Here is a 12,516-nt window from a genome sequence, read left to right on the forward strand (position 1 = left end):
CTCCCGTATTATCTGCTTGGATGGAGGTTTTACGCATGTTACAGGCCATGCTCCCCTGAAATGAATGCACCAGAACAAAAAAAAATTGCAAGACTAACAAGATAGTTTCTGTCACTACAACCCTTCTTCTTCAAAGTGCAGCATAGGGCAGGAATCAGGCATGCAGCCCAACCGCATAGTGTTGAGCTGGGGGGCATATGTGACAAAGTCAGACCTGACCACTCTCAGAGGGTGGTCCTTTTCCATAAAAAAGCATCATCAAAAAGAACCTGCGCCGGTTTTGTATTAAAAGGCCTATAGAAGTCTCTTAGAATCGCCTTTGTCATTGGTAACATGGGTCCCAGATTTTGGTCTTTAGGATGTCTAGTGTTTGATGCAGGACTTTTTGTAAGTAGAGCTTCTTGTTTCTCACTTATAGGCCCTAAATCCAGAAACTGGAACACAATATGCACGGTGTATTTAACATTGTATGTATGATCCTCTAAGCGGAGAACTAGTATCTGACCCTTGTTGAAAACGGTCAGCCAGTCCAGGAGATACACAACATAAACGCCAACCTGTAGCCTCACAGGCATGGCAGGTTGAAGGCAGGTATATCAGCCTTAGAATGGTTAAAGTCCTCTTTCCCTAGGAGCTGAAAAGGGGTTACTTTAGGTTAAGGGCTGTCAATGACCTTTAAAAACCTCTTCTGGGGAGTGAGAGGGGAGGGAGGATCAAGGAACAATACACAAACTGCAGAAGGGTTGGAGGCAGCAGAGAGAAAAAGTTTCTCCAAGGGGGAAAGCTGTTTTCTTCTCTATAGGGGAAATATTGAGTTTACTATTTTTGGAGATGTGCAGGTGACCAGCAGCTAGCACAATAAGCATCACTGCTCCGGTGGAAGCAAGGAAGAGCGAGAGTGAGTTTGTGGTGGTTTTGCTTAAGAGAACCACTGAGGCATATACCTTGTGAGAATTGTAAATAAACTACTGTTAAGAATTATCAACATCCGAGAGAAGGACTGATTTACTCCAGCCTTCGCCCCTCACCCACATGCCACAGGGAGAACCACTGAGGCTGATGTGGCAGTAGATATGCATTGGCACATAATGTGGTGAATCAGGCCCATGGCATCCAGCTCACACATACAAATTGTTTTAAAAACAGATACATCCAAATGTAGGACTTACTGCAGGAATGTTGTCCTTTCAGTTGATGTATGCGTTGCTAGTGATGAGAACACTGTTAAGAATAATACATGCCTCAGACAGTTGGTATTAAAAAGTAATACTATAAATCATAAGTAACTAGTATTGTGGTAGACAAACAAGCAGAAAATTATAGTAGTAGGCCTTTCAAGGTCAGGGGGCCTGCAAATTATGGAAAGAAAAGATTGGAAGAAACCTTTTGTTTATCTCATTTTCCTCTTACTAAAAAACAAAAACAAAACCCCAACACAATCTGGTGGCTCAAAATGCAGAAATAAAGAATGCAGCTGAATACATAATGGTGCCCTGGTACCCTTTAATAGATGGTGATTTTTTTTTATCCTTTTTGCTAGTTTAGTTATGCCCTGGTTTGGGGAATGCACCCCATCTCCATAGAGCCCAAATACTCAGAATGAATTTCACCCATTTTTGAGCACATACCCAGTTATTCTGATGGAAGTCAATTACTCATGTAAGTGCTTATCAATATGAATAAGGGTTCCACTATCAGGGCCTGTCTATACTGTGTGTGTGTGTGTGTGAGAGGTATTTTTTTATATATACTGTTACCATACCTATCTGAGGATTGTGGTGTTTATTATAAATTAACCTCATTCTCTCGCTCTTTTTTTCTTTCCAACTTTTACAGGAGGCTGAATTTCATTCATTAAGAGAAGCTCTCTCTTTTGTATCGTTAATTGATGGATATTATAGATTAACTGCAGACGCTCACCATTACCTCTGTAAAGAAGTAGCACCACCAACAGTGCTTGAAAATATCCAGAGCAACTGCCATGGACCAATTTCGTAAGTAGTGCTCTTATATTATGACAAGACACTTTTATCGAGTCTTGAAAGATGAGCTTCAACGAGGGTGAAACATAAGCATACTTACTGGAATGTATATTTATAGAAAAAATAGGTTTTTGGTGGGTGGTTTTTTTCAAATTTTCCTTTGGCAAAACATGTGGGGGGGGTGGTTTCCCTTTGACTCTTGCTGCTGGGGGAATTCTGTGCCACTGTGCAATGCAGATTTTTGCAGAAATTAATGTTTTTTGTGCAAAATTCCCCTTCCCCTGCCCCCCCCACTCCAAAATTGGCTGCAGTGTTGCTGGCTGCTACTTGGGACAGCTGGATCCAGCAGTGCCAAGCTCACACATAGAAGACACTGTGGGAGGGAGGGGAGAGGGTGTATTGGCTGCAGGGGGCCCCGTGGCTGGACTTGGGGGGAGAGGTTGTGGGTGGCTGGTCCCCTGGCGGGGCTCTGGGGAGGGGATGCAGCGAAACAAGAACTCGGTTGTCATAGGGATTTCTTTTAACTCTCTACTCCTGGGGGAATTTTTGGGTGTGTCTGTATTGTTATAGACATACTTGCTGACGGGTATTTTGAAATAAATTACCAAAATAAATGAAACAGGCATGTTTATGTAGTGTTATTTTGACAAATAAAATTTTCAGAATTTTGCAGATATTTAAAATACTGCGTGTAGAATTTTTAATTTTTTGACACAGAATTCCCCCAGGAGTAGACTTTGTAAGGGAAGGTGCGCTCCTTTTCTAATGAGGGGCGTCAAGTTTTGTAACACTGTTTCACTATATACTACCCCTCTATCTGCATATGAAACTCCTGTTGAGATTATTGGGAAAACCTGCAGAGTGAGAGTAGAATGATACCTTTTGTGATATGTTTCATGTTTGAAATTTTCTTTGTAAATCATAAGAATGAATACAGATGAACTTAAAGTATATTTCTTCCACTCAGAGTTCATTTTTTCCTCCAACCCAGTCATGCAACAGACATAATGCTGAATTTAGGACCTTGTAGTCATTACCATGGCAACAGTGTATGATGTCATAAACGGAGGCTCTCATAATGTTTTTACTAAAAGATCTAGCAGAACTAGAATCTAAGTTGCAAGGGGAAAAAGGCAAATTCAGATACCCGTGTCTTCAATCATTGTGAGGGGAACACAGAAAATTGCTAGCTAATAAATTTAACAAATTGCTTTTTGTACAGCTGTCGTCTCTTAGTTCAGTTTCTCCAGTTCTTTAGAGAAACAGTTTGGTACCTTTATTGATTGTAACATTTCATACAGTACTGTTATTGTTTGAGCTCAGGATATGGGCAACCAGAATGTAAGTAAGCAGAATGTACTGCATTTAATTTTTTTCCCCATAGTTTAAACAAGAGAACCAATGTACTTGGTATACATATTTAAATCATAAAAAATTAGTCTGCCACCTCGTAAATCAGGCATATTTCTGTAAATTTGTCATTAACATGAGGGGAAGAGAGGGAGTGATCTACATCTTCCAAAAGACATGAGTGAAACCTGTCCTAATAAATTAAGCTCCTTCTGTTTACTTTTTGGGCATGGGGAGGGAAACTTGCAAATTTAAACAATAGAATCAGACGTTAAAGTTAGCTTTAGGACTGCATTGAATTATGTGCTAGGCTTAGACCTTCTCAAGCAATGCCATTCATAACTAAGGCTAATATTTTGTAACTGACAGGTCACGGAATAAAGAAAAATTCACGGAAGCCCGTGACCTATCCATGATGGCTACTAAAAATATGCGTGACAAAATGGGGAGCTGGAAGGCCCCCTCTTGGAGCTGTGGAGTCGCCCCACCCCACCCCACGTGGCTTCGAGCTCCAGAGCACCCCCATGGCCCGCAGCAGCTGGGAGCTCCCAGGGGCCTTGCTGCCCACAGCGGCTGGGAGCTGTGGGGCACCCCTGCCACCTGCTGTGGCTGGGAGCTCGGGGCCCCCACGGTTCCCAGCCGCCACAGGCACAAGTCACGGAGGTCTCTGGAAGTCACGGAATCTGTGACTTCTATGACAAAATCTTAGCCTTAGTCATAATCTCTCGAAAAAGACATGGACAGTTAGATAATCCATAGCAAAGATGCTATATGGTTACTTTATTTCCTAGGAAAAATCAGTTTCCAGTGGTGGATGATTCAGTACATTTTTTTTTTAAACCAGTTTTTCTTTCTCCTATGAGCAGCTTGCCCTTTTTTTTTTTTTTTTTTTTTTGTGCAAGCACTTTTATGTTATGTTTACAACGAGGATGGCGCAGGTTTATGCGATGCTGCCAGCATTGGAGGCTATCCTGGGCTACAGATCTGCACATTCCTTAGTCACGGGGCCTGTGATTGCTGAGCCTTTCATTTCCCCTTTGTTATTTACTGTCACTCCCGCGTTGTCCTCAAAATAGAGGAACACTCCATCTTTTCTCCGGTATGATTTCCGCTGCCGAATTACCACTGCTGGGTGCACCTTCTTCCTGAGCTCAGGTTTGCCCTTCTTGACAGTAGCCATGACCATGTCGCCTACACCAGCAGCTGGCAGCCTGTTCAGGCGCCCCTTAATCCCCTTCACAGAGATAATGTACAGGTTCTTGGCACCTGTGTTGTCTGCACAGTTAATCACAGCTCCCACGGGAAGACCGAGGGAAATACGGAATTTCGCACCGGACGAACCACCACGTCCTCGCTTGGACATCTTGTGGTTGATAGGCCTGTTTCCTTACCTGCATATAATGCTGTTGCTAACAGAACAAAACCCTGGTGTTTTAAAAAGCAAGTGCCATAGCACATAGATAGATACAGTCCTTCTATTAGGTACCCAACACACTGTGGACATAATTAATTCTTTCTAATAATGGTGTCATTGCTCAAAATCTCTGCTGTTTTCGCTTTCTGAAATTGTACAGCCGTTAACATTTTTTCGTTTTATTATAGCATGGACTTTGCTACCAATAAGCTGAGGAAAGCAGGCAATCAGACTGGCTACTATGTTCTTCGTTGCAGTCCAAAAGATTTTAAGAAATACTTCCTCACCTTTGCCATAGAGGTCAGTGTACTGCACTGAGCAGTAACGGTAGCCTGTATTGCACTGAAGCAGAGAGCACTGCTTCTTTTTCTTTTTTTTTTTTCATTTACATACAGTAAATCGTTGAGTTTGTATCTTCTGTTACGTGAGCTATGTATTCTTCTATTCATTAATGTCATTGCTGTTCACAATGCTTTTTTATTTACATGCTATTTATTACTGTATAATTATCTGGTTTGTTTTGGTTTATATGAAAATATCTTTTTAAATCACAAAATTATCAGTACATTGGCCTCTTCTACCAAAATTTCAAAAATATAAAAAAAACAGTAGCTTCTCCTTTGGTGAGGTATACCAAAAATAGTGTGTGAGCTTTCATACTGGCTTGCAGCAGTTAGTTAGCTACTGTAACACACATCTTCAAAACTGTGGCTGTTTCAACAGATGACACCACAACAGTGCTAGTGCGTAGATGGAAAAGTATCAACTACTGTGTTAGAAACAGGAATCTTTGCCAAATCAGAGCAATATAATCAGTGGAGAAAAAAATGTTTTGTAGAATTGTACTGCTCATTCACTCTGCATATTTAGACTTCGCTTTCAGAAAGGAAATCTGCATGTGAAAGAGAGTTTCTTTTAGCTGATCTGGTAAGATCGTCCACCATTCAGAGCAAGTTTGTATCATTTCTTGCTTTGGTTTTTCTAAGCAAACAATTAGAGAGCTGCTGAGATTTGGTGGTCATTGGTATGTTTTCCACAGGGTTGTAAAGAAAGGGCAAGTGACAGCAGTATAGGAGTTTCTATAAATTAGAAATGGACAACTGGACCTTTTGAAAGTTTGTCTGAAAGAAACTTGTGTTGAGATTGTGTGCCAAGTTTCAGCTTGGAGTTCGAACTATGCTGTAGACAACAAAAATAGGAATCTAGCCTAGGTTTTTGTAAGGTGCCTGTCATAAGAATCATACCTGCATCAGTGCACAGCACTACAAAATACATTTCACCATTGCTAATAAGTTTTTCTGTTTGAGCACTCAAGATGTGAGACTTCTTGCAACATTACATTGCCACCTCATCTCTTTTGTTGCATGAGGTAGCTTATGTTAGTAGCAATGAAGGACTCACTTATAACTGGGTCGATTCATTCTGTTTGTTTTTAAATCTCTTGGTTGCAGTCCCGATAGCTAATGTCAAAATACTAATCAACACTTCCAGTGATAGAAATAGTCCCTTACTAGCATTATCAGTGTCTTCTCATTTTACTAGATACTGGGATTAAAATATGAAATGACAGTAACATGTTGTTTGAGAATTTTTCTCTTTAATAAATTGAGTGTACATAAATCGTTTACATTTTTAAATTATATGTGTCAGTCTTTCCTTTTCTAATTAAAAATCTCTACAGCGGGATGGTGTCGCTGAGTATAAGCACTGCTTAATAACAAAAAATGAGACTGGAGAGTATAATCTTAGTGGAACGAAGAGAAGTTTTGGTAACCTTAAGGATCTGTTGAATTGCTATCAGACAGAAACAGTCCGTTCAGACAACATCATTTTCCAGTTTACCAAATGCTGCCCTCCAAAACCAAAAGGTAAAAAACTTGTAAACACAAACATATATAATTATTTTCGGGTTAATTGATATTTTTGAAAGAGAAATTAGCAGATCAATATATTTGCCTGACAGACATTTTCATCTCCTTAGTCATTGAGATTTCAGTGTTAGTGTCAGTTTGGGTTTGCCTTGGTTTGTAAGAAGTTACTCACAGTGCTGTGATCCCCTTCCACAAAGCATGACCATCCCAGCTTGCAGCTGTCCTGACTGAAAGTGAAACTGGCCTCTTAATGATTGAAAGGTCACATTTAACAGCATTTCTCATCTGATCAAGTGTTTAGCTACAGGTTTGTATCATGAAAGAGATGCTAAATTTGCCATTTCTTATTCTAAAATGCACATGATGTACCATGAAAAGTGGAATGTTTTCAGCAATGTAATGCTGTACTTGTCAAAAATAAGAGTGCTTCAGAAACTTTAATAATCAGGAGAGAAAGAAGAGAGAACCAGAATGTTATCTCTAGTCAGAAAGGTCCAGGTTTGACATTTGTTTGATTAAGTCCTGTAATACGGTGTTATTTATTAAACAAATTGTTCTCTCCCTGCTATGGTATCCAGATTATCACAGGAGATTTACATCTTAAATTAATAATTCTGTTGAAACAACATAGTGATAAAAGTCTTTAACAGAGATGTTTTCTGGTTTTTGTTTGTTTTTTTTCCTTCCATTCCCATCTTCTTCCCCTCCCCACCCAGATAAGTCAAATCTTCTAGTCTTCAGGAGCAATGGTATTTCTGATGTACCTACATCGCCCGCATTGCAGAGACACAATAATGTCAACCAAATGGTCTTTCACAAAATCCGGAATGAGGACTTGATATTTGTAAGTTCACTAGTTGCATCTCTCTGGCCATTTTCATGAACAGTTGCACACAGAGTTCTGAAAATCTAGTTCCTGTTTGTATGCCATTTAAAATAGCCTTAATTGCAGCAAGACATTTTGCTACAGTAGTTCTTTAGTTACAGTTTAAAAAAAAAGTCTTAAATTTGGGTGTCCCTTTAGTACAGGGGCGGGCAAACTTTTTGGCCTGAGGGCTGCATCTGGTTTCTGAAATTGTATGGAGGGCCGGTTAGGGGAGGCTGTGCCTCCTGAAACAGCCAGGCATGGCCCGGCCCAGCCCCCACCCCCTATCCAACCCACCCTGCTTCTTGCCCCTTGATGTCCCCCCGGCTACCCCTGCCACATCCATACTCTACCCCCCCACCGTCCCCGGACCCCCTGCCCCTTGAAACCTCCCTTCTCCTTCCTGACTGCCCCCGGACACCCTGCCCCCTGCTGCCCCATCCAACCGCCGCTCTCCTTCCTGACTGCCCCCCTGGGACCTCTGCTCCCATTCAACCCCCCGTTCCCTGCCCTCTGACAGCCCCGACCCCTATCTGACCCACCCAGCTTCTTGCCCCCTGATGGCCCCCTGGCAACTCCTGCCCCATCCATTTCCCCGCCCCCCCACTCTCTCTCCCCTGACTGCCCCCGGACACCCTGCCCCTAACTGCCACTCCATCCACCCCTCCCTCTCCTTCCTGACTGCCCCCCCCCGGGACCCCTGCCTCATCCACTGTTCCCTGCTCCCTGACTGCCCCCTGCCGCCCCATCCAACCCCTCCTCTCCTTCATGACTGCCCGCCCCGGGACCCCTGCTCCCATTCAACCCCCCGTTCCCCGCCCTCTGACAGCCCCAACCCCTATCCACACCCCCGGCCCCTGACCACTCCCTGAACTCCCCTGTCCTCTATTCAACCCCCCTGCCCCCTTACCGCACTGCCTGGAGCACCGGTGGCTGGCGACGCAGCTGCACCAGGACAGGGAGCCGCGCCATGCAGCACAGAGCACTGGGTCAGGCCGGGCTTTGCAGCCCCGCTGCCCCAGGAGTTCGCAGAGCATTGAGCCAGCAGCGCAGTGAGCTCAGACTGCGGGGGAGGGGAAACAGCAGGGGAGGGGCCGGGGGCTAGCCTCCTGGGCCAGGAGCTCAGGGGCTGGGCAGGACGGTCCCGCGGGCCGTAGTTTGCCCACCTCTGCTTTAGTAATAAACAAAGTTTTTGTTTTTATAAATATGTCTTTCCTTTTTATTGCATCACCCACTGTTTTCTCCACCCGCAGAGGCCCAAATTCTTTATACTCCCAGCATCCAGTTTCCTTGCCTATGGGTTCTTGCAACCACCTGTCCACAGAGATCCCCAAAGAGTCAAAGGGGGTGGGGGGAGAGACCTTCATCTAATCAAATACTTAGGTTAAACTCTTTCCAGTATTCCTTACTCCTGGTCATCGGACTCTTGAACTGATTGTAGTAGCTTTAAAGGTTTTCTACGTACATTATTTGTGGAGGACTTTAAGTGATCAGAATTGGCAGAGAAAGTTGTCTGACTGCTCCTTCCCTGTTACCCCTATCTTTTTTATTTTTTAGAATGAGAGCCTTGGGCAGGGCACCTTTACTAAAATTTTCAAAGGTGTAAGGAAAGAAGTGGGAGACTATGGCGAGCTCCATCAAACTGAAGTCCTCTTAAAAGTGCTGGATAAAGTGCACAGAAATTACTCTGAGGTTTGTCTGGTTCTTGGGTAATATGTTTGTTGATTGTTGTCTGTAAACAGTTACTGTTCTTTGTTACCATGAGCAACTTAAGATGGTGTTATATGGTAGATGATTACAGTTCAGTTTTAATCCAGAGCCAGATTCTTTCCTGCACCAAGCATAATTTTGTGTAGGAGAAGCAAGTAGGCTGTTAGGAAGCCACTTGAAGGCTCTCTTATTCTCTGCCTTGCACGGCTGCACCTCAGGCTGTGGCTTAGGGACTGCTGTAACTAACCTACACCATCTGACAGTGGTCCCCAAGGGACCACATCCGCATGTTGAGAAATCCCAGAATACAGCAGTGTTTCAGCTATGCCCACTTCTGCCCCTGGTACTCTACACTTTGGACCAGGGAAACTGGTGCAAGGGCCAGCTGTTATGGCTTCACACCTTCTGAGAGCTTCACTCCCTATGTCCCCCACTGGGAGAATTCTCAGCTGACCAAATATGGCCAGTGTTAAGGTCCTTTGCACCTCCTGGGCAGCAGAAAGGGACCAGATCCAGGGAGAGAATTTGACTCCAGATTTCATTTTTGATCCAATACACTACATGCAAATGCAATGAAATACTCTAGTTCAAAATTTTTGAGCAGTTAACCACCTTCTATTTGTTGTTTTTGGCCATCTTTTTGTGGAGTTCAGATATCTGCCATAGGTTAAAAGAGATTCCCTATGAGCGCTGCTTGCTTTCTGTATGTATAAAGCATTCTTGTCCACCGATGTTTTTCCTATCACCAAGAAATTAGATTGCTGACTAAACCATGTGTGCACTGTGGATAAAACAGTTACTAAAAAAAGTCACTGCACAAGCCAATAAGATGGAATCAGTTATGCAATATCCTTGCAGTAAGTTAGGAATTAAAGCAATGTGAAAATGTGGGTGGTTTTAATATGTTTAATTCCAAATAATTTAACAGTTGATTTTTCTCCACTGATTATCATTCTCTCTGCCTTGCACTTGTAGTCTTTCTTTGAGGCAGCAAGCATGATGAGCCAGCTTTCTTACAAGCACTTGGTATTAAATTATGGAGTTTGTGTCTGTGGAGAGGAGAGTAAGTAAAATCAAATATATTTATATAATTTCAAGCAGTTCTCATTACAGTTTCTGTTCCTGATATTGTGTAAAAGTCTGCTGCGAAATTTATTTACATCCTAGTCGTACAGGGGTGGCTCAGCAGGCATTCATGTGAAAGAGTGACAGTTACTCCTGGGGGAATTCTGTGCCACTGTGCATGCACAGAATTTATGCCCCTTCCCTTCCCTCCCCTCCCCCGGCAGATTTCTTTGCTTCCCTGCAGAAAAATGACTTTCTGACAGGGAAGCCACAAGAGCGGTCATGTGACCCTCCCAAGCAGTATGTTTTGGGTGCTCAGGGCAGCCAGCAGAGAGGTAAATCACTGTGGGGCAGGAGGTGGGACTGGGGAAGACTTGGCTGGTGGCTTCTACCCTGCGCTGTGCTCAGTTGCTAGTCCCAGCTGCGCTGGGGCTGGGAAGGATGGGGCTTCCTCTTCCCCTGCGTGGCATCTGGGGTGGGGTCAGACCCATGGCCAGATTTTTCCCCTGGCTGCAGGAAGTTCTGCAAACTCCCCCTGCTTCCTGCACCCATCACTCCTCAGCTCCAGGGGGAAGGATCCCTGTAGAGGGAGCTGCTGCCCCATCCGCCTAACCCCTGTGCATCCAGACCTCCTCATACCCAGACCCTCCTGCCGAGCCTCACCTCCCATGCACTCAGAACCCCCCGCCCCCAAATGAGCCCAACTCCCCCAGCATCTGAACCCCCCACTGAGGCCCCACACCCAGACCCCCCTGCGGAGCTCTATACCCCCCACACTCAGACCCCCCGCATGCTGAGACCCAACCAGCTTCATCTGTACCCCCTGCAGAGTCCCATTACTGTTGCATCCAGAACCCCCCAACAAGCCCCTGTGCATCCAGATCCACCCTGCACGTGGATCCCCCACTGATCTGCCCGCACCCAGATTGCCCCTCATAGAACCCTCTCAACCCACCTCTGGATCCCCCCGTTAAGCCCCTCCACACTTGGATCCTACCTTGCTGAGCCTGCCTGCCCACATGGAGGGTCAGGGCCCTGGGTGTTTTTGGGGCAGGCCCAGTCCTTGCTGTGTCAGGGTTGGGTCAGCCTCACCGCTGGGTCCATGTCCTGGTGGGGAGCTGCACAGTGGTCTCCCACCTCTGTGCAGCCAGTGGCCTGCGCTCCCTAATGCCATGCTGGAGTCTCCACATTTATTTGACAAATAAAATTTGCAGAATTTTAAAATATTGTGTACAGAATTTTTATTTTTTGGTGCAGAATTTTTAATTTTTTGTCACTCAGGAGTGACATCAGCAAGCATCATTGGAAATTTGCAAGGGTTGTGGGAATATGCAGTGTAACCTTTGTGAAGGATTTGCTAATACATCTGTAGAGACTGGCAAAGGCTTTTGAGAGCCAGCTTTTCAAAATCAGCTGACAAAATGGTTTCCGCAATTTGTCCACCTGCATTTGCATGTCCATAGTGATCAGTGGTGAGCATAGGTGCCTTATTGTTCAAGCAAATTACCATTTGCCCTGCAAAAAGTCTTGACTGTTACCCTTTGCACATGATCAAATGCTGGTTTTGTGGGGACAAATACAATTTTGGAAGGAGTAGTTTAGGCAACCAGTTCTGAAAATGTGGCCCATTATTTCAGAAACTCTGCCCCTCTCCTTCCTTCCCTCCAGTAAAAAATCATCCTCGGAACTGTATATGGGTATGTAGCATGTCCTTAGTAACTTTTTTAAAGCAACTTCAGATTGTTGTTCTAGATTTTATTTATGTATTCCCCTCATATGCCAGGCTTTTATATCAGCTAATTCTCCTGTTTTTGTATGCGTATATTGTCTTAAGGTAGATTAGTGTTAGTAGATCCCTTATCTTGGGATCATTTTTTACCTTCCACTCCTTTTACTCAGACCATAGGCATAGAGGACAGGTTTTGCTAAATAAACTTTGGGTTTTTGTTTGTTTTTTTCATGTGGCTTTTCTAAGTTATTTTAGCTTCGTGTTGTTTTCTTTCTATGATTCCCATTTTTTAACAAAATAAAACATTTTATAATAACAGTAAGTGTCGGAATCCTTTTTTTGTTTGATCATGGGAGTAATGAAGAGCTCAACATTCTGCAAGATGTCTCCTGAATTCAGTTAAAGGGGATCTGCAATGATTTTGTAAGCAAAGTTGTTTAAGATCCTAAATCCTACTTATCTGCATCATAAAATGTAAATGCCCATATATTTTCCTTGACTGCTCAAAAAAGCCTTATCCTTGTTTTTCA

At 43.7% G+C, this 12,516-nt stretch overlaps 1 protein-coding gene and 1 pseudogene across 1 annotated transcript in view; one reads left to right on the top strand and one right to left on the bottom strand.

Moving 5' to 3' along the window:
• JAK2 (Janus kinase 2) overlaps nt 1–12,516 on the top strand; it is a 90,560-nt gene that overhangs the window by 38,220 nt on the left and 39,824 nt on the right. Inside the window, exons 7-12 of the mRNA XM_077817633.1 lie at nt 1,837–1,994; nt 4,935–5,046; nt 6,428–6,614; nt 7,334–7,461; nt 9,040–9,174; nt 10,168–10,255. Coding sequence (XP_077673759.1) covers nt 1,837–1,994; nt 4,935–5,046; nt 6,428–6,614; nt 7,334–7,461; nt 9,040–9,174; nt 10,168–10,255 — 808 coding nt within the window. The remainder of the gene's footprint in view (nt 1–1,836; nt 1,995–4,934; nt 5,047–6,427; nt 6,615–7,333; nt 7,462–9,039; nt 9,175–10,167; nt 10,256–12,516) is intronic.
• Nucleotides 4,235–4,700, bottom strand: LOC144265228 (large ribosomal subunit protein uL14 pseudogene; annotated as a pseudogene).

The sequence above is a fragment of the Eretmochelys imbricata genome, chromosome 5, assembly GCF_965152235.1.
Source record: "Eretmochelys imbricata isolate rEreImb1 chromosome 5, rEreImb1.hap1, whole genome shotgun sequence".
Taxonomy (NCBI): Eukaryota; Metazoa; Chordata; order Testudines; family Cheloniidae; genus Eretmochelys; species Eretmochelys imbricata.